At 42.6% G+C, this 23,605-nt stretch overlaps 1 protein-coding gene across 1 annotated transcript in view; it reads left to right on the plus strand.

Annotated features, from left to right (window-relative positions):
* The window catches only part of LOC115557523 (NACHT, LRR and PYD domains-containing protein 3-like), a 44,325-nt gene that overhangs the window by 15,432 nt on the left and 5,288 nt on the right, over window positions 1–23,605 (plus strand). The window contains exons 5-6 of the mRNA XM_030375400.1: window positions 4,947–5,120; window positions 22,421–22,594. Of these exons, the coding sequence (XP_030231260.1) occupies window positions 4,947–5,120; window positions 22,421–22,594 (348 nt within the window). The remainder of the gene's footprint in view (window positions 1–4,946; window positions 5,121–22,420; window positions 22,595–23,605) is intronic.

Below are 23,605 nucleotides of genomic sequence, written 5' to 3' on the forward strand. Positions count from 1 at the left end.
GATATCGCATATGAGGACTTGACGGCTGAGGAGAAATGCAATCCTCCGTAGCCACGGAGAACTGTCATCACAGAGAGGGCATCTCGTCATCGATAAGAGGGGGCGGTTTCAGCAGACTATTATTTAGACAAATTATTAGCAAATTTCAATCGGACAATTTGACCGGAGAGTTAGAAAGGGCGTATCGCGCTTCTGCATTCTCACACCGCGAGACAGGTTCGTGGCTCTGATGCCGCTTTCACACCAAAAAGAACCGAGAGCCAGTTCCGGGCTGGTGCTAGGGCCAGTTCCAAACTGGTTCCAGCCTTACCCCAGTTAAGAACCGGTTGGTTTCACACCGGCCAGAGCCAGCCATGGAGCCGGCGTGAGCAACGTCATGACGTCACTGCAAACGTCTCCGCTAGTGAGCTTGGACAGAAGCATACGGCCGACATCTTTCTTTATTCTGGGTGGAAATAGTAACATAGTTACGCCATTAAATGCGTTTATGGAAACATTTTTAGCGAGAAGTGTGCATTTTACTTTCATAATGTTCGCTCGGTGAATGTGAAGGATGTTTGGTTTGATAGTTATGACGAAGAGGGAACGCTCCGTTCACTTGCATGGACATGGACTCATCTAGCTGCGTTGGCGCGTTGACGCGTTGAACCACCACACAATGATCAAGCGTCAGGTTAGGCGCGCAGAAGAACCCTCGCGCCAGTTTCAAACACAACAACAACAATTTCGTCTTCGATTCAATCCGTGTATGGTTCGTTCTTTGAATATTCCGATTTAAAACAAAATCAGAAAAAACAAAAAAGAACCATACACGTATTCACGTCCATTGTTTACTTCGGTGTTTTAAAAAATGCCGGTCTTCGTTGGTCTTCCTGTTTATGAAGGTACGGATAACTCCGCCCCCTGCCCCCGGCGTAAAAGCGGTTCTATTTCTAGCCCAGCTCTAAAGTGGGGCCAGAGTTGAACCGGTTTTTAGGGTCCGGAGCCGGTTCTTTGGCGGTGTGAAACCAAAGCCCTGGCCCTAGCTCCGAACTGGCCCCGATTTTGCGGCGTTGTGAAAGGGGCATGAGTGACTCAGAGCCACGAACGGTTTCGATACGCGTATCGTTACAGCCCTAATAAATATATATAGAATATATTATTTAACAATTATTCGCTGAAGACAAAGTGAATACTGGGGAATAGCGCCCGAGACCGAAGGTCAAGGGAGGCTTTTCCCCCACTATTCACGGAGCCTGAGGTGAATAATTGTTTTAATATATACTACATGTGAACGCTCCTAAAATAAACAAGATGTGTTTTGAGGGAAAGCATTTTGTTGAATTTCTTGTATTTTTCCCTCTGAAACACTTGAAAAGCGGGACATATTGCGCAGAAAACAATATCCCGAGTTTGAGACCTCAATCATGGGTTATTGCCGAATATCCCGAGATAGCAAACCAATCAAATTGCGCCATTTTAGGAGATTTGAGCGTAGCATACACTAATATACTATATACAGGTCATACTCTGAAAATTAGAATATCATGCTAAAGTTAATTTATTTCAGTAATTCAACTTAAAAGGTCATACTAATACATTATGTAGACTCATTACATGCAAAGTGAGATATTCCAAGCCTTTATTTGTTATAATTTTGAAGATTATGGCTTACAGTTTATGAAAACCCAAAATTCTAATTCTCAGAAAATTTGAATATTACATGAAATCAATAAAAAAAGAATTTTAAATGAAGAAATGTTGGCCCTATGAAAATTATAATCATGCATATGTACTCAGTACTTGGTTGGGGCCCCTTATGCATGAATTACTGCCTTAATGCGGCGTGGCATGGATGCTATCAGCCTGTGGCACTGCTGAGGTGTTATGGATGACCAGGATGCTTCAATAGCGGCCTTCAGCTCTTTGACATTGTTCGGTCTCATGTCTTTCATCTTTCTCTTGGCAATGCCCCATAGATTCTCTATGGGGATCAGGTCAGGTGAGTTTGCTGGCCAATCAAGGACAGTAATCCCATGGTCCAAACCAGTTTTTTGTAGTTTTGGCACTGTGGGCAAGTGCCATGTCCTGCTGGAAAATGAAGTCAGCATCCCCATTAAGATGGTGCGCTGAAGAAAGCATGAAGTGCTCTAAAATGTCCTGGTAGACGGCTGCGTTGACTCTGGTCTTAATAAAGCACAGTGGACCAACACCAGCAGATAACATGGCTCCCCAAACCAACACAGACTGTGGAAACTTCACACTGGACTTCAAGCATCTTGCATTCTGTGCCTCTCCAATCTTTCTCCAGACTCTGGGACCTTGCTTTCCAAATGAGATGCAAAATTTGTTCTCATTGATCTCAAAGAGGACTTTGGACCAATGAGCAGCAGACCAGTTATTTTTTTCTTTAGCCCAGATATGACGCTTCTGACGTTGTTTTTTGTTCAGGAGCGGTTTGACAAGAGGAATCCGACATTTAAAGCCCCTTTCACAGATTTGTCTGTGTGTGGTGGCTCTTGATGCACTCACCCCAGCCTCAGTCCAATCCTTGTGCAGCTCTCCAACACTTTTGGAAGGCCTTTTGCGCACAATCCCTTCCAGGCTGCGGTCATCCCTGCTGCTTGTGCACCTTTTTCTTCCAAAGTTTGCCCTTCCAATTAACTTTCTATTAATGTCCTTTGATACAGCACTTTGCGAATATCCAACTTCTTTGGCAATTACCTTCTGAGGCTTTCCCTCCTTGTGGAGGGTGTCAATTATGGTTTTCTGCACAACTGTCAGGTCAGCAGTCTTCCCCATGATAGTGAATCCTACTGAAGCAGGCTGAGAGACCATTTAAAGGCTCAGGAACTCTTTTCAGGTGTTTTGGATTAATTAGCTCTTTAGAATGTGACCCTTTGAGCCTACAATATGGAACCTTTTCACAATATTCTAATTTTCTGAGATTTTGAATTTGGGGTTTTAAAAAATTGTAAGCAATAATCTTCAAAATTATAACAAATAAAGGCTTGGAATATCTCAGTTTGCATGTAATGAGTCTAAATAATAATGTATTAGTTTAGCCTTTTAAGTTGAATTACTGAAATAAATGAACTTTTGCACGATATTCTAATTTTCTGAGTATGACCTGTGTAGATAATTTACAATTAATCTAGGTAATTTAATAAAGTATAATAATGTATTAAAATACACAACACAATATACATTAATCTAGAAAAGGTATGATAATATACAAACATCTCTGTAGTTCTGCTACTAACTTTTACAATACACAAACTACAATATACATAATACTAAAATAAAAGTAACATGAATATACAAAACCATTTTAAAACACTACAAAACAGCTCCTTTTCAATATTCAACATTTTACATCAAATATTGAATTAATATTTAAGGATCTAATGTATTGAATAGTATATATTGGTTAAAGGTGCCATGACATGCTATTTTTATGGATGCTTTAATATAGGTATTAGTGGGCCACTAACACAGTATTCAAAGACGTTCCCGAAATTCAGCCGTGGTGCAGAGTTACAGCCACTCCGAGCCAGTCGCACATTGAGCTTCCCCCAAATGCGCTGTTTTGGTGTCTGTAGCTATAATGCAAATGAGGAGGAGCGAGGCGGGTCAAGGAGGAGGGTGGGGGTGTGGCCCTGAGCAGCTTGCAGCCACGGTACCATGCGCTCTGTTTACAGTGGATGTATCGCAATGGCAAGGCGCACACAGCCATTATCCGTGTTCTGTAAATATTCTAGAACACACGGGAGTCCTGGAGCTCTATATCTAAATGATATCATATATCATATAATACATATTATCACGGCCAAAAGCTGTGTGAGCCGATATAATGAATCTCAAACGACCGCGTTGGGTTCTCCGACGTTCCTGGTTCTTCCACGTCCACATCAATGTGAAGTAGACTGAACCGCGACAAGGAGGAGAAATGGATCGTTGCCGGGCAGCGCTTAGGCACCTCCGCCTCTGGCGGTGGTCCCTCAGCGGAGCTCAAGCGGGAGACATTCGCCGCCAACAATCCCTTTCTCCTCCATGTCGTGGTTCATGTTCTTGAGGGAGTCAAAGCCAAAGTTCCTTTCCCCCAATTAATTCTCAACCATGGCTGAGATAATCCCCACTACGAGTCTCGTTGTAGAAATACCAGAGACGAGAGTCTGACGTGTTATGCGCCATAACACCAAAAGCAGAACGGTTATCCAAATAACAAGGAAGTGTACAAAACTTGCGTCACAGTCCTGGAGCTCTATATATAAATAATATCATATAATGCATAGATATCTATATCATATAATACATATTATCACGGCCAAAAGCTGTGTGCGCCTCCAGACGATATTATGAATCACAAACGACTTCGTCGGGTTCTGCGACGTCTTTGGTTCTTCCACTTTCACATCAATCTGAAGTAGACTGAACCGCGCACTGCCTGCTGCTGGGCGGTGGTGCTTCGCGGCGGTGGAGCCTCACGGCAACCGGCGGCATGGCGCAGTTCATGTACTTCAGGGAGTCAAAGCCTTCTCAACCGTGGCTGAGATAACCCCCGCAACAGTTTCGTTGTGGAAATACAAGAGACGTCAAAGAACCGACAAGAAACACTTTACAAACACTTTGCATTACAGTGTGTATTCACACACACACACATGTGGCGCTCGCACGGTCGTGTCTCATTGGCGGGCCAAGTCTCTGGGCGGGCCAGGCAGAGTAAGGGGAGGAGCTTACTGCAGTGTGACGACATAGGAAACCACATTCCAAATCAGCGCGCTTGAGCCTCCATTTTTTTCGAAGGCGAGCAGAACACCTAGTGCTCGTTTTACACCGAACGCAAGTTTTAGCCACTGGGGGACCATAGGCAGGCTAGGGTAACTCATATTTATGTTAGACATTTATGTTAGAGGTACGTTATTTTATACACAGTTCCTAACATGTTCTGTATATTTTGTGTAAAGGCTGAATGGCTGTCATCTGTCAGAGAGATGCTGTGAAGCTCTGGCCTCAGTTCTCAGCTCCAACTCCTCTAGTCTGAGAGAGCTGGACCTGAGTACCAATGATCTGCATGATTCAGGAGTAAAGCTGATCTCTGATGGACTGGGGAGTCCACACTGTGTACTGGAAACTCTCAGGTCAGTTTTACTCAATGTGCAAACATTTACCACAAGTTCCACATCATAGGACAGTTATGTAACTCAGCTTATAACTCAGGACCTGTGATGACCACATCCATGACTTTTGTACACTTTGTTAAACCATTTTTTAAATTATAAATCTTGTTGCCGTAGCCTTTTGGTCGCCAAGTCAGACTTCCTCCAAAAAGGGAGTTATATTATATAAATATATATAGAATATATTATTTAACAATTATTCGCAGAAGGCGAAGTGAATAGTGGGGTATAGCCACCAAGACCGAAGGTCAAGGGAGGCTTTTCCCCCAATATTCACGGAGCCTGAGGTGAATAATTGTTTTAGTATATACTACATGTGAACGCTCCAAAAATAAACAAGATGCATACCCCATATACGGGACAGTGATAGTTAAAAGCTCTGTGAAATACTTTGAACTAGTTTAACTAGTTGGACCCCTAAGACCACTGGAAGCCTGAACAGCAACAGTTTGGTGGGTCTTGGGAAAAATATTTATTAAATGATTTGAAACTTGCAATTGTCACACAAAGGGTTTCTTAAATAGCAGTACAGTAGAGTATATGTACAGTATTTATTATTCAAATTCATAAACATTAATTCACATATACTGTATGTAACCGGTACTTGGTGTCTTTTAATAAACACTGCTACTGGTATACAATCAATAATCAATATATGGGCTAGACTATCAGAAGATTCTATGAATAATAATATTTTATGATAGATAAAAATTGTGTAAAAGGAAAGTAGTCTCTGCGCAGAGAGGCCACACAACACAAGCATACTGTCGTGTTCTTGCAGAAAAGGTTGTCGAATCAGGATCGATTTTAACCGAAACTTTAGGTATGGTATCTATGAAGCAGAAGGAGGGGAATTGTATATGAACGCGTGGAGATACCTTTAGCAGGGCATCCGTAGATGCTAATCGCTGAGCTGCCTCAAGAGTGTCTGCCTGTCAGCGCTGTGTTCTCACCTTACATACCTGGCAGGCATGGCCCCTATGACGTATAATGTGCTCTGATTGGCTGTCTTGGCTCTCTTGCTTGCAAAGTGTTTTCCTGCTGGCTCAGATATTCTTTCTCCTCATACATAATATTGGAATATAACAGAATACACTGAGTATACATTTTAACCAACATATCCATAGTTGTTTTTTTTACATATACATACAGACAACAAATACATCCAAACCACCCCACCCACTTGATTCACCTAGAATAACACAAAATAGGAAATAGATAAATACAATAAGAATAAAATAAAAATAAAATAAAAAATAGTACATTTGCGAGTAAGCAAGGTCACCACACCAGACATGTGCTTGTTCACATGCACACTCACGAATACTATACGTTATATGCTGACATGTCTGCAAAAGTCTATACCATAAATACATAGACATTGCTTCATACATGCCAGAGACAGTTTCCAATTAGATTGGCCTGGAAGTGGCCAAATCAGTTATAACCCAAAGAAAACAAAAACAAATGAATAAATAAATTAATAGCTCTGGAGATCATCACTCAACTCCGGAGAAATAGCGACAAAGTTCAAGAGTCAAAGCGTGATTCCTCTGTTCAAAAAGGGAAAAAGATCGGTAGCTGCCAACTATCGACCTGTCTCCCTAACATCTCATCTCATCAAGATGTTCGAAAGGGTCTTCTGTGCTAAGTTGGTTGATTTTATTGAATCCAAGGATATCATCAATCAAGATCAGCATGGCTTCCGAGCTGGAAGAAGCTGCCTGACCCAACTCCTTCACCATGTTGAGGACATCATGTGTGATTTGAATGCTGACGAGAACGCTGACATCCTCTTTCTGGATTTCAGTAAAGCATTTGACAAAGTCGATCATGCTATTCTGCTAAAAAAACTTAATCTCTACGGCATCCAGGGAAAAGTACACCAGTGGCTCTCCAGCTTCCTACACGGCAGAACGCAGCACGTTGTTATTGATGGTGTGGAATCCAACATCATCAGGGTTTTGAGTGGGGTCCCACAGGGCACTGTGTTGGGTCCACTACTTTTTATTTTGTACATTAATGACTTGTTCTCAGTTGTTAAACACAGCAAAGTAAAAGTTTTTGCTGACGATTCTAAGCTGCACAAGAATATCAGCTCCCCGTCAGACTGCCAGCTTCTCCAAGAAGATCTGCATGCGGTAGTTCGTTGGGCTAACAGCAACAACATGGAACTAAACGAAAACAAGTTCCAACTTTTACAACACAGTAAAAACCAGGATCTGAAGCACCCCTACCTTTTACCATCTGGGAAATCAATATCCTCAGACGACGTTGTAAAAGACCTTGGTGTGTACATCGACAAGGATCTCCGATGGCGCCAGCACATTTCCAAAAAGTCAACCGAAGCCTCTGGCAAAGCTGGCTGGGTATTGAGGACCTTTTCAGTCAGAGACAGAGTCACTATGATGTTGCTCTACAAAACATACGTTCGCTCCATCATCGAATACTGCTGTGCTCTCTGGTCTCCCCACCTGCTCTGCGATATCATCATGGTTGAGTCTATCCAACGCTCATTCACTGCCAAAATAGCAGGCTACACGAACCTCAGCTACTGGGATCGACTCAAGCAGCTCGACCTCTACTCCCTGCAGTGCCGCCGCGAGAGATACATCGTGATTCTCGTCTGGAAGATCTACCACGAAGTGATCTCAAACAATGTTAACATCGTCTTCCAACATTCACAAAGGCGAGGTGTTACATGTTTGCGACCTCTCGGCAGCTCCAAGTACAGCAGCATCAATACAATGAGATTCCATTCCTTCTCATCCACAGCCTCTGCACTGTACAATGCTGTACCACCAGACCTCAAGTCGATCCCAACCCTTGACAAGTTTAAGGCAGCACTTGATAGCTTTCTCCATTCTGTTCCCGACACTCCTCCTACCCCTGGCTACACTGGGGCAAACGGAAACTCTCTGTTGGAGTGGGCTGGTAGCAAGAGTCAATAATTGCTATCTAATTGCTATCTACTATTACGGGAACGTTGGCGGTGGAGATACTCGATATCTTGGCCTGAGCGATCCAGCTCGAAGCCAACCCAAGGAACCCAAGGAAGGAATATCTACTGTACACTTCATGATTTAGGCTCCTAGTTCAATACATATTGCTATGTGGTATCAGTTATAGTTATAAGTAGAATTTGTCCCCTGACCCACTAAGTGAATATTTCTCTCAGTGTTTCCCACAGACGAAGGACCAATGTGTGGTGCGCTGGGGGGGGGGGGGGAGGGACGTGGCACGGCGGCGTCAGCGCACGAGTTTAGTTTGTACCTGAACTTTCGATTCTGTGACATTCAAGGAATGAATTGCAATAGACAACTAAAGCTGGAGGTTTTTATTTCAAGTACAAATAAACTCAAGACCTACCTGAACCAATATTTAACATTTTTAGGAAAAATAAAATAAATAGTAACAATATACTACTCGGTACAACAAGGCAACTAACTAAAATAATGAAACTGCATTAGCCTAATGTGCAAAGCTTGCATGCCCCATCAGAACACCTTATTCTACGTGGGTTCCTGGAAAAGAACTCAAGTGCCCGATCATGAGGGACCTCATTCGGTTCTGGCCCATTTATGGAGATTCTTAAGCAGGCTGCCAGGTGTTCCCCTTGAAGCCTGTTCCTGAGGTCTGTTTTTATCTGGGGATAAAATCAAATAAAATGTATTATCAATAAAGTATTAAAATGCCCATTACTTCAAGAAATATACTAAGGAATAGTGAATTTCTATGTGCTTACCCTATTCATAGCTGAGAAATCCCGCTTGCAATTCACAGATGAGACTGAGACAATCAGGGCAATGCTGGCAAGGAGACTGAAGCAGGGGTAGAGGTCTAAGCACTCGTCATACTCACTCGCCAGCAGAGTCAGGAGCTCCTCCTGGCTCTTGTTCTTGAATGAAAGATATAGCACATAAGAGAAAAAGAGAAAGAGAGAGAGAGAGATTTTCACTTACCTGTAATGACCCTGTAATGATATGGTTTTTGAAAGAAAACCACTCTTGGAGGAGCACCTTCGCTTGGTCTGGACAGAATTTTTCTGCCAGAGTCTGCAGCTGTGCAATGGACATATTGGTGAAGTGCATCAGCTTGTCTTGTGCAAATGTATTTTTATTGATAACAACATTGGCATATACTGATCAAAATGGGACGATAGAAAAAAAAAGCCTATAGTGCAATTAAACGATGAAAATACAAACATACTGCCTTGAACATAGCAGTCAGGCTACTGCTTCTTTGTTTTGAGCCAAAGAAAATATCTATATATTTTTTTTACAAATTAATACATTTGCGTTAATCGCGCGATAACAATATTAACGCCGTTAAAATTGGTTTGCGTTAACGCCGTTAATAACGCGTTTAACTGACAGCACTAGCATTTACCTGTCGCTCGAATCTGCACCACTGTGCCTCCCTCGACTGGTCCTGGACATCTTTCCCCCTCCTGCCCCTCTCAGCCTCATGCTTGATTTCGAAGGCTCCAAGCTTGTCAGGATCCTCTAGGTCCTCGTGCAAGCGAGACAGGAAGGATCCTGGGATCGGAGTCTGCCCAGCCTCTCTTATATCCAGGAGGGTCTGGATGGTGACGGGAACCTAAAAAGTATATCTTGAATTAGTAGAGCACATGCAAAAACAATGCATCACAACTGAACTGTATCAGGCCTAGTTATCACAGTTACCTGCTCTTTGATGTGTAAAAAATGTACATGTGCTTTCTGGAACACTTTTGAGACACAGGCTAGGTGGGGAAAAACATCTGCCTGTAGATATACAGAGGCCACAAATTTGTAAGTCCCACAGAAAGTGTAAAGCCCCTTTGCTGTGGGACACTTCCTTATCTCTGCCTCCTCCGCCAAGGCCCCGAGGACAGCAGCCAGGTTCCTCTGTAGCATCTGTATGGCTTTATGCTGTGAAAGCCATCGCGTGTCCTTCACTTCCTCTGAATGTTCCAACAATTATTACAATTACCACTGATTAAAAAACATTAGATGGTATCAGACGGCAGTAACCTTAATCTTCAGGTCAGTGATACCCAGGATAAGGGATGCAGCCTTGAGAGTGGCTGTCCGATTGGCACTATTTCTAAAAAAACAGGTACAGATCCTGCAAGTGGTCCCTAAATGCAGCCATGCATGGGACACTATTTGAAGCATCCTTGCAAGCAAGGGCCAGTTTGTGGGCAGCACAAGCCACAGCCAAAAGTTTGGGAAAGCTGTCCTTAAGCTGCTTTGCAACACCATTCAAACGCCCTAGATTTAAAAAATAAATAAAAGTGTTAAACTTGAATTCAACAGACAATATATAATACACTAAACAAAATCATATTGCATAAAATAATTACCTGTCATGTCAGCTGCCCCATCAGTCCCGAGTCCATATAGCTTCTCAGTCGGGATGCCCTTTTTGAGAAGGACTGTTTTGACAGCGGAAACAATGGTGTCCGCTTTGCCGTCCATGACGGATACCAGATCCAGGAAGTGATTGTACACATGTCCCTCTTTATCCAAGTACCTGTAGAAAACATGTATTTAGAATTCACAATTATTTTGCTGGGATCATGACGCATGTGATTCTGTGACTGAGAATGGTGATGTACTACCTGATGTGCAAATCCAGTTGCCTGGACACAGAGACATCAGTGCTCTCATCTATCTTCTCATGGACCTGATGTCCATGAGAATAGGTTCCTCCAGGACCTCTGCTAGGATCTCAAGTATCTCATCAATTATACGATGAGACCTATAATTATTCCTCTTGTCAATCTTGAAATTGGGAGAAGAACAAGATCACTGTATAATTTTTCAAAAATGTATAGTCATTAATGCAAAGACTGAATTGTTGAGATTATTTTAATTTGTGTTACCTTTAATTTTTTTAAATAATCACACCCTAAAAGCTCTGCCAGGCTCAGAAGCTTGGGGTAGGTGGTTTGGTGGGCTATTTCGTTTTTTTACAAGCCAGTAAAGGCACTTGAAACCAACAATTATGGCCTCATGCTCCAACACAATTATTGGGTCAAATGATTCCATTACTGATACACCTGTTAATTAAAATAAATAAATCTGTAAATCATTTTTATACATATGCCTACTACATGAAATTGGATATTATTAATTTCCCTTTTGGAAAGTACCCGAAGAAAGCGATGCCTGACATCTGATGCTCTCCCGGTGGTGCTCTGTTTTGAGATGCCTTTCTATGTAGTCTTTGCGGTATGTGACCGCAGCAACCTCCACAAATGCCCTATTATTTGCACCTTTCTTGGGTTCAGGCTTGTGCTGCCTACAAATTCTGCAGAACATCCCTTAAATAATATAAAATACCATTAATATAATTTGCTAAATTAAACATGTACAATTGTGTAAAAAGAAAAATAGATCAATAAATAAATCAATATGCTGAGTACCATGCTGGTTATGGTACAGCCATGGTTTAAACTGGGGCATGGTTATCCATTCTGGATTGAATCCAGTGCCCCTGTGTCCTCCTCCTTGCCACCTCTACCAGGAACAGAAGGATCGAAATTACTTTCCCTACTCTTATATTTTTTAAAGTTAAAATCTACACTAATCTGTTTCCACCTCACCTGTTGTTTGTTTCAGCAACATTTTGTTTGCTGTCCTCCTGGCCTATATTAATCAGTATCTCTCCTGAACAGCCCGGCCCCTGAGAAGCACTGGGTTGTTCAGCACTGTTAGATGCCTAGGAACATTCAAAATTAATTTATTATATGTATAATAAACATTTACTAGCCACAGCCATTTGACTGTTCAACTTAATTTCAGACTAAGCTAACTACCTCCTCAAGCTGCTCCGTCTCGTCTGGACGAGGCCTTTTTTGGGGCAGAAAAAACTTTGCAATACTCATCTGGATTAAAGCAACAAACATTCAGAGTCTGAATAAAATAATATTAAGAATAGAATGTAATAAATGTTTTCTATTCTTTTTGATATGGGCACCGTATAGGCCTATCTAAACTATAACCGCATTTCATCTTAATCGCAGTGTTCGCTGCGTTACCAACGACGTTGTCTATGATGACGGGTGCGGGATGTTCAGTATCAACGTTGAGTTCATAAAGCTAATATTACTTTTCTGAGTTAACTTAAAATTTGGGCAGGTGTGTTAGACCACAGTATATCATACTAACCTTGGGTAAACTGCAAATGTCGCCGACCGTCTTCTCTGTGCCAAATATATTTTTCCATTGACCTCAAGCATTGCGCGTGGACAGGAGGAGCGGGCGAATCAGCCGTCAGTGAGTGTGCATGTAATTCCGCGTTTACATGCGGACACATCATGGATGTGGAAGAATAGCTCAATCAGAAAAGTATCATATATATACGCCATAATCGGAATACAATTATCTGTTCGGAATAGAATTCTATGCGGAATAGAAGACGTGGTGTAGTCCGCTATAAACACTTATTCCGATTAGTTTGGGGTTTAACTTAGAGCAGCTGCAGTAGTTCGCAATTGGTCCACTCCGTCTGTACTTTAATGCACACCGAACTTTACCGCTGTCAAGGAAAGTGGATTTATTGCCTGATTCACGTCTTTGTTATTATCACTCCTGGTAGTTACAGTAGTCCAGTAACTTATCAACCCCATGGTGTCCGGTTGCTAAGCGACGGGTGACATCGGTGGGTTAATATCGTCGCTCTCGCTCTGTCTCCGTCTGTGTGTGTGTGTGTGTGTGTGTGTGTGTGTGTGTGTGTGTGTGTGTGTGTGTGTGTGTGTGTGTACGAGAATGACAGGGAGAACGAGTGCTATGCGGAGATGAATGAATGGAACGATTTTTATATTTCCAAATCGCGTTATAAAAAAAAAAGACAGAATCAATTCGTGGCACTCGATGTTGATTCTGTGCGGCCCGCGCCACACAATGGTCTCTGTATGGGAAACACTGGGTCACTCATACAGGGGCGGCCTTCCCTACAGGCGGGTTAGGCGGCCGCCTAGAGCGCCATCTAGAGGGGGAGCGCAAAATAATGCGCCCGAAAAAAAACAAAAAACACAATTATATATATATATATATATTTATTTATTTATTTTCCCTCCTGGCGCATATTTTTGCGCCCCTTCTATATCTCCAACCAATATTTTGACATAAAAAAAAAAATATCTAACATTAGGGTAAAATGAGCTAAAAATCTTGATGTTATTGATGACTTTGCAGCGAGGAAGGCCAGAAGGACTGCACTGTAACCTTTGAAGTGTGGAGTAAAATGTATATAGTTCTTTAGACAACGTTCATTTGCACTTTTTCTATTTGTCAATTTATTTGTTTATTTTTAATATTCTGATTATTTAACACTCTTAGATTTACATATATTATTGTATTGTTTGTTGTTATTATTATTGTTTGTTAACTAAGTTGTTCATTTGTTTTGTGTGCACTTTGCACTTTTGTTCTTGCAATAAATAAAGGTGCAGTACTTTACTGTAGAACTGTTAAGAAAAGGGTCAATGATTTTCTGTTTCAAAAAAAAAAATCAGTTTCCGTTTGGTGAATTTCGTTTTATTCCATTTCGGCTAATTTTGTTCATGTAGATTGATGGCTTAAAATAAGTGAATAATATGTGCCACAAGTGACTTAGACCTTCTAAGATTGTTGTTTGCCAGCCATCAGCAGGCGATTGGGAAGATGACGTGCAGGTATGTGCAGTGTTGTACAGTCTGCTACTGTCAATGCCTGGTAAGTGTGAGAGCGCCGAAATTGCTTAGATGCCATGCCGAGAGCGGTATTGCAGACATATAGAGATGCAGAACATTATAGCTCGCAACATATTGAGAGCTGTGAACTTAGTTCAAACTTTTGAATAATGAACTATGAACTGAACTCGTTCATTTTAAAATGTGTGAACTATGAACTGAACTAGTCAAGTGAACTTTCCCAAAACGGGGCATGTGTCCATAAACCGTCTCACAGGGGGGCGTGGTCGGAGCGTAGTTCAGCAGGGCACAGGCTTGCCATTTCCTCCGTGGATTTTATTCTTGAATTAATGTTTGTTCATCGTTGCGATCGTTGTTGTGTTTATGTGAAAGAAATGCAGTTACAGGGCAAAACAGTTTTTCAAGGTTGCAATTCAGTTTTCGTGGGGAATTAACGAACTATTATTTATTTATTTTTTTGCGGAGGGGGGGGGAGCGCCAGGAGTGACGCTCGCCTAGAGCGCCAAATGTGCTGGGGCCGCCCCTGCACTCATACACAAAGAGACTTTGGGAGGGGTTTTTGATTTCCAATGTAATAATATTATTCTGCGTGCAAGCAGTGTCACAAAGGCCAGTATGTTTTTATATATTTTCCTTAGTATAGAATGTTTTCGGTCTGTGATACCAAATATAGCTGCTGCGGCATTGGGTTGGAAATCAATATTGAGCGCCTCATATAATGTTTTAAAGATCATAGACTAGTAAGTAACCAGAGCAGGGCATGACCAAAACATATGGGTTAAGTTAGCAGGGGTCTGTTACAACTAGCATCTAAATAGGGTATATTTTAGCTAATCTTGCTTTGAAAAGTGAGCCCGGTGTAGAACTTTAAATTGTGTTCTACTCCTTTTTCAGTCATTCACTCTTTGTACAGCAGTTACACAGGTTATCCTCCAAGTCTTCCCCCAACTCATCTGCCCAGTCCGCCCTTATCTTCTTGATGATTATGTTTTAAGAGAAGCTATACAATCATGCATTCTAGAAATTAGCCTTTTTGAATTGAACGGGGACTGTAGCATATCATCTAAGCCTGACACTGAAGAGACATTTGGAAAGTTGGGTTCATGGCACAGGAAATGGCGTACTTGAAAATATAGAAATAAGCCAAATTTGTGCAATAAGTTGTCAAAGCTGGCGAATACACAATTTATTTACATATCTTTAAATTTAGAAATACCTTGTCTTCGCCAAAGAGAGAATGTAGCATCTAATTTAGCTGGGAGGAAGAGGTGGTTATTGCATATTGGACTTATGCTAAGAATATGTTTGAAATCAAAGTATCGTCTCATTTGAAACCAGATCTTCAGGGTATTAAGGACAATTGGGTTGTTTGTGATCTCTGAAATAAAAACAGGGAGACTGGAAGTGACCAGAGCCGTGAGAGATGTTGAGGTGCACGATGTAGCTTCGTAGTGGCACCAGTCTGTATCTGGAGTATGAAGCCCAAACATTATTTTTTGAACATTTGCAGCCCAATAATAGTAGAAAAGATTCGGAAGAGCTAGGCCTCCCTGTAATTTAAGCCTGTGTAGAAGATCTACACGTACACTAGGGTTCTTGCCATTCCATATAAAATAAATAAAATCACAATCAATACATTTAAAGGTCCCATGACATGAAAATCTCACTTTATGAGGTTTTCTAACATAAATATGAGTTCCCCTAGCCTGCCTTTGGTCCCCCAATGGCTAAAACCAGAGACGTCGCAGAACCCGACAAAGTCGTTTGTGATTCATAATATCGTCTGGAGGCGCACACAGCTTTTGGCCGTGATAATATGCATTAAATGATATAGATTCCTATGTATTATATGATATTATTTAGATATAGAGCTCCAGGACTGTAATGCAATTTTTGTACACTTCCTTATTATTTGGATAACCGTTCTGCTTTTGGTGTTATGGCGCATAACATGTCGGACTCTCGTCTCTGGTATTTCTACAACGAGACTCGTATTGGGGGTTATCTCAGCCATAGTTGAGAAGGAATTGGGAGAATGGAACTTTGGCTTTGACTGGCTGAAGTACATGAACTGCGTCATGCCGCCGGTTGCCGCGAGGCACCATCGCCCGGCAGCGGGCAGCCGGCAGCAGGCAGCGTGCGGTTCAGTCGACTTCAGGTTGATGTGAAAGTGGAAGAACCAGAGACGTCGCAGAACCCGACAAAGTCGTTTGTGATTCATAATATCGTCTGGAGGCGCACACAGCTTTTGGCCGTGATAATATGTATTAAATGACAAGTGATGTACACTTCCTTGTTATTTGGATAACCGTTATGTCGGACTCTAGTCTCTGGTATTTCTACAACGAGACTCGTATTGGGGGTTATCTCAGCCAAGGTTGAGAATGAATTGGGGGGAAGGAACTTTGGCTTTGACTCCCTCAAGAACATGAACCACGACATGGAGGAGAAAGGGATTGTTGGCGGCGAATGTCTCCAGCTTGAGACCCGCTGAGGGACCACCGCCGGAGGCGGAGGTGCCTAAGCGCTGCCCGTCAACGATCCCTTTCTCCTCCTTGTCGCGGTTCAGTCTACTTCACATTGATGAGGACGTTGAAGAACCAGGAACGTCAGAGAACCCAACGCGGTCGTTTGAGATTCATAATATCGGCTCACACAGCTTTTGGCCGTTATAATATATATTATATGATATAGATATCTATGTAGGCTATATGATAATATTTAGATATAGAATTCTGAACTCTCTTCATTTGAATGCCTTGCTTTTAAATGTAAGCACCCTTCCTCTGTGCTGTTCCTCCTTATTTACCGACCACCAAAACCGAACACATCTTTCATCCCTGAGATGTCAAATCTTCTCACAACTTTCTGCACATCCTCTGCCGACGTTATCATTTTAGGTGATATGAACATCCACGTCGATACCCCCTCCTGCCGCTTTGCTGCTGAATTTCTTCAGCTATTGGACTGCTTTAATTTAAAGCAACTTGTTGATGTCCCCACACACACCAGGGGGCACACCTTGGACCTGGTCATCACAAACTCTGCCCCTCTCACAAACCTGCAGGTGTATGACCTTGGTGTCTCTGACCACAAGATCATTTCTATGGAGTTGCCATCCTCATCCAGCCTCTCAAAGCCTAGACGAAATATCAGTTTTAGAAATCTCAAAAACATTAACCAAGAACACCTGTCAGCAGACTTTCAGCATCTCTCCACACTTTTCTCATCAGCCGACGAAGCAGTGGACTACTACAACAGCCATCTGAGTAGCCTCCTGGATCACCATGCACCTGTTAAAACCAGAGCAGTCACCTTCACCCGCCCAGCTCCCTGGTTTTCAGATGGGCTGCGGAAGATGAAGGCAGCAGGGCGAGTCCTTGAGCGGCGATACAAAACATCTGGCCTCACTGTTCACAATCAAATCTACCGGGAGCACCAACTACAGTATTCAAAGTCCCTTAAAGAGGCAAGGTCACTTTTTTACTCTGACGCCATCAGAAACAATCCAGGAAACTCCAAACGGCTCTTCTCTACGGTCAACCATCTTCTCAAACCACAATCCCCCCCACTTACTGGCACCACAGAAGAACAGTGCAATCACTTCATGGATTTTTTCAAATCAAAGATTGCACATATTCGTTCTGCTCTTTCTGGTCCTCCCACCCAAACCGTTCCCCCATATACATATGCCATTTCACAACCCCTAAACTGCTTTCCTGTGGTTTCATCAGAAGAGGTGCAGAACATCATCAGGAAGATGAAACCCTCCACCTGTGCCCTGGACCCTCTCCCAACCTCCCTGGTAAAAACCCATGTCACAGTCTTAAGTCCCCTGATCGCCTCTGTTATAAATCACTCTCTCCAAACTGGTCACGTTCCCCCCGTCTTAAAGAAAGCCATAATCAGACCACTGCTCAAAAAACACACCCTTGACCCAGAAGTCCTATCACACTACAGGCCCATCTCCAATCTCCCCTTCATATCCAAAGTACTTGAGAAAGCAGTTGCCACCCACCTTCAAAACCACCTCAAACTAAACAACCTCTATGAAAAATTCCAATCCGGTTTCCGCTCCGCCCACAGCACAGAAACAGCACTCGTAAGAGTTACAAACGACCTCCTGAGGTCATCCGACGCTGGCTCCCCCTCCCTCCTCATCCTTCTGGATCTCTCTGCTGCTTTTGACACAGTCGACCATGACATTCTTCTAAACCGCCTCCACCTCACCACTGGACTCACTGGCACTCCCCTCAGTTGGTTTCAGTCATACCTCAAAAACCGGATAGAATGCATCTCCCTGGGTCCCTCCAAATCGAACCCACACACAGTCACTTGCGGTGTCCCCCAGGGTTCAGTCCTAGGCCCCATCCTCTTTATCCTCTACCTCATCCCCCTTGGTCAGGTCATCAGCCGCCACGGTTTCTCATTCCACTGCTATGCCGACGACACACAGCTCTATGTCAATGCCACAGCTGCCACCCCACCTTTAACATCACCGTCATCCCCATCAAAACTCACCACGTGCCTGGAGGAGATAAAGGCATGGATGGAGCACAATTTCCTCCAACTCAACAGCGCCAAAACCGAAGCCATCCTGATCGGCACCTCTCACCAGACCAAATCATCATCCATAACCAGCATCAGCTTTTCTGGCTCAAATATCCCTCTCTCATCAACAGTAATAAATCTTGGTGTAAAAATGGACCCCCAGCTCACTTTTGAATCCCATATCAACCACCTCTGCAAGACCTCCTTCTATCACCTCCGCAACATTTTCAAACTCCGCCCCATTCTCTCACTCTCAGACTCCGAAAAACTAGTCCATGCCTTTATCTCCTCCAGACTGGACTACTGTAACGCACTACTCATCGGGATCCCTAGCAAGAGCCTGCAGAGGCTTCAATACGTACAAAACTCTGCAGCTAGGATCCTGATGAGAGTCCGTAAGCATGAGCACATTACCCCCATCCTCCACTCACTCCACTGGCTTCCGGTTTCCACCCGGATTGAGTATAAGGTTTCCGTCCTCACTCACCAATCTATCCATGGACATGCCCCCCCATACCTCAAAGAACTTCTCAACCCACATAGCACAACACGCTCCCTCCGCTCCACTCACTCTAACCTCCTCCACATACCCAGAACCAAACTGAGGACCATGGGAGATAGGGCCTTCAGTGTTGCCGCCCCACGCCTGTGGAATGCCCTCCCTGACACCTTGAGGGCACCACAATCCACTGATTGTTTTAAAAAAGGTCTTAAAACATTTCTTTTTAAAAAAACCTTTGGCTCGCACTCTTAGATGTTTTTAAAACCCCCTTTTTATTTTTATTTTTGTTTATAACCTGTAGCCCTTTGAGATCTTCGGATGAAAAGGGCACTATAAATTAAATGTATTATTATTATTATTATTATTATAGAGCTCCAGGACTCCCGTGTGTTCTAGAATATTTACAGAACACGGCTAAAGGCTGTGTGCGCCTCGCCATTGCGATACATCCACTGTAAACAGAGCGCATGGTACCGTTCCTGCAAGCTGCTCAGGGCCACACCCCCACCCTCCTCCTTGACCCGCCTCGCTCCTTCTCATTTGCATTATAGCTACTGACACCAAAACAGCGCAATGTGCGACTGGCTCGGAGTGGCTGTAACTCTGCACCACGGCTGAATTTCGGGAACGTCTTTGAATACTGTGTTAGTTGCCCACTAATACCTATATTAAAGAATACATAAAATAGCATGTCATGGGACCTTTAAAGAATGATCTAGGAAGGAAAAGTGGGATACATTTGAACAGGTAAAGGAATGTGGAGAGCGCACTCATCTTGGTGCAATTCACTTTTCCTGCCAAGGACAAGTTGAATGTTCTCCATTTCTTTTGATCTAATTTTACCCTAGTAGAGTGATGTTAATGCCCAAATATTTAAAGTCGTTTCTAGCCAAGTTATTAACAGGGTAGCATTCACTTTAACTAAAGTTCAGTTTGTACCCAGAGGATGTACTAAATCTTAATAAAGCATGGATGATATGAGGTACATTAATGCTGCATATCCACTGCAGGGTGCGGTACGGTTCGGTTCGCCTCAGTCCGGTAGGGAGGGGGCGGCATAGCCCAGCTCAGTTCCGAGGTTGCGTTTCCACCGCCGACAGTGCCCTTTATGGTAGGCCGGATGTCGATCGCCGCGGCAGCTACGTAAACATCTTGACATCATAGCAGCGCGACACAGTGTAGCCTGCTCAAAAAATACAATGGAAAAGTTGAACGCGACACATTAAACCAAGAGCTACCATGGAAGTCGTCCAGCAACAGTTCCTGGCCTTTATGCTTTTCATATGGCAGTTAATCGACATGTTCATTGTAGGGAATAATACCTCAAGGCTACTGTTTGTTTGTTTTTATCCCCACGTCGGCCGGAAGTGACGATTCTGTCGACCAATCAACGGAGGGTGTGTGTAGCTCGAATTTTCCGGCACCCTTTCAGGGGTCTCAGTACCCCAACGGAGGAGTACTGAAGACGAGGGCAAAACGAGTACGGCTCAGTCCGGGTCACGCCCACTTTTGGCGGTGGAAACGCAATCCGTACCGCACCGCACCCTGCAGTGGAAACGCGCCATAAGAGTAGGGTCCGAAACAGAAAATAATAAATCATCAGCATATAAGCTTAGTCCATGTTCTTCTCCTACTCTAAATATTCCACTTATTGATGACAATGATTTGAGTGCGATGGAAAAGGGCTCTATGGCCAGGGCAAATAACAGTGGACTAATTGGATATCCCTGATGGGTCGCTCTTGACAGTGTAAAGTACTGTGGTTGCCTAGCGTTTGTAACCACAGAGGCCTTGGGTGAGCTATAAAGGAGTTGAATCCCTGAAATAAAATTTAGACCATAACTCAATTTCTTTAAACACGTGAATAGATATTCTGACTCAACCCTTTCAAAAGCATTCTTAGCGTCCAGCGAGATGACCAGCTCGGGTACCTCACTGGACGCAGGGGAGTGAATAATATTTAAAAGCCGACGGATATTTGTAAATGAGTGTCGCCCCAAAATTAAACCGGTTTGGTCAGCAGAGATCACATCAGTCATTGTGGTTTCTAGGCGTAAGGCAAGAGCTTAAGCTAGGATCTTCACATCACTGTTTAGGAGGGAGATGGGTCGGTATGAACCCGACCCATCTTTACCTGAGTTATCTTTACCTGGCTTAAGCAGGAGAATAATTGATGCCTCAGTGAGTGTTTGTGGTAGTGACCCAAGGGACAAAGAATCCATAAACATTTCAAGTAGAATTGCGGATAGTTTCTTAGAAAAAGTATTATCGGGTAGCCGTCGGGGCCAGGTGTCAATTTGCATTGCCATTAACGCGTTAATATTTTCAGACTACTATAATGGGAGTTCGGTCTTTGTCTTATGCGTTTCATTTATGGAAGGAGCCCCTAGATTGCAAAGTAAATGTTAGATATCAGAAATATCACTGGCACGTCTGATGTTTAAAGGTTAGAAAAAAATTGTAGAATGTTTCATTAGAATGGTAAGAGTAGAATGTTTCATTAATCTCTCCCAGGTCAGTAGTTAGTTTGCTGTTTGGTTTCCTTATTTGAGATTTGTTGAGCAACCGATTGGGACTTAAGTTGGTGTGCTAACAGGCGGCCAGCCTTTCCTCCGTGTTCATAGGAATATCCAAGTGATTTTAACCAAAAAAATCAGTCTTACCTGTTCACAACAAGTTGTATTGAGTTTCGAGGTCAAGATTTTTTTTATAGAGTTCAGGGGATGGAGATGTAGAGTACTGCGAGTCTACTGTGTTTATTGATTTAATAAGCTGGTCTTGTTCAAGTCTTCTTATTGATTGTTGCTGAATATGATATAATAATAATAAAAGAAATTTATATAGCGCTTAATATGGTACTCTAAGACGCTTTACATATTGCCCTATACAAAAAACTATGTAAAACAGACTAGGAATAAAATAAAAACAGGTTAAACATGAAGAATAAGGTGAGAGTTAGGTGGGGAAGGCTAGTGTGAAAAGGTATGTTTTGAGGGCAGATTTGAAAGAAGAGAGGATTGGAGAGACTTTGATGTGGGAGGGGAGTGAATTCCAAAGGGTGGGGGCAGCAATTGAGAAGGCCCGATCACCCCAAGTCCGTCGCTCAGTCCGTGGAACTTGTAGCAGGTTGGCAGAATTGGACCTGAGGAATTGGGAGGGGGCGATATAATCACACCTCTGATCACAACCTTCAGTGTCTCCCAAAGCCGTGAGGGAGATGTTATATTTTTTTATTAAATGCTAAAAAGTTATCAATTTCTTTGTTTATCTAATCACAAAATGAGCTATCAGCCAGTAATATTTTGTCTAATTCCCAAGGAGGACATACCAAATTGTTAAGAGGAAATGTGAGCTTTTGGGGAGAAGGTTTTTATCATTAAAAAAATAGTCTATTCTGCTGTATGAGTGATGAACTGAGGAAAAGGAGGAGAAGGATTGACTAAGTGAAAAAAGAGAGCACCAGTGGTCAACATGTAAGTAATTTTAATCACAGTTTCTAACATGTTCTGTTTATTTTATGTGAAGGCTGAATGGCTGTCATCTGTCAGAGAGATGCTGTGAGGTTCTGGCCTCAGTTCTCAGCTCCAACTCCTCTAGTCTGAGAGAGCTGGACCTGAGTACCAATAATCTGCAGGATTCAGGACTGGAGCTGCTCTCTTCTGGACTGGGGAGTCCACACTGTACACTGGAAACTATCAGGTCAGTTTCACTCAATGGTCAAACAGTTACACCACAAGTTCACAGATTAACATTGAGAAAGGTCTAAATAAGTTAAATATGTCCTATCGACTCAAGACACATTCTATACTGGTGGTACTGGTGCCACTAACTTTTTCATTTGGCACCCTAGCAATTTGGTCGCACCCCTTTATTAGACGTGAAAATGTCCTTTGTCAAGTACCATTCACCTGTGTCCATTCATTTGAATAGATTCACTCACTTTGAAAAATTCGTTGAATGTTTTGATTAAATAGGGGGTCTTGGTTTTTACAGCCAGTGCCTCGAAATCTCTTTCCTCACGAACCAACTCTTTCATCCTCCTCCGCCAAATACCTACTAATAATAACCGGCTGCAAATTGGTTAATTTATTCCAATTAGAATTTATATTTTCTTGCATCATCCAGAATAGTGCATTTCTTTGTGTGCCCTTAAATAGTTCAGGTACTGTGGTGCAATTAAATGTACACTTTGCACAATGTACAAAACACTTTTACTAACAATTATAGTTTTCTGTTCAAAACAGTGTGTCTTCATTGGAACTGGGTCGTGTTTACCAATAGCGCGATCGCACCAGTGCCGCAATACAGCAGCAAATGAACTCCCAGCACTGAACAAAACCTTGGCAGTTTGCATGCATCACAGCTCCATTACCACTCATCTTATCAAACACAAGACCTCAATCTCATTCTATTTAGACAATAAAACGTGTACTTTGGATTCAGTTTTTTAATGATTGTATAAGGTGTATGTTTTATTTCATTCCCATTCTACTCATTATCATGGAATCAGACCGTAAGGTCAACTTTAGAATGGTTGAGTAGAGTTTAATAACAGCTTCTCCTTCAAACTAGGTCTTTAGGGCAATCTTCTGAAGATTTGGTTTAATCTTTAGTTATCAGACCTCTAAGTAAGACATATTTTGAAGAACTACTGTATTGACATTGCGTTAAACAAATAAAACATGTGTAGTAACCAATGGCGGCTCCCGA

The sequence above is a fragment of the Gadus morhua genome, chromosome 2 (assembly GCF_902167405.1).
Source record: "Gadus morhua chromosome 2, gadMor3.0, whole genome shotgun sequence".
Lineage (NCBI taxonomy): Eukaryota > Metazoa > Chordata > Actinopteri > Gadiformes > Gadidae > Gadus > Gadus morhua.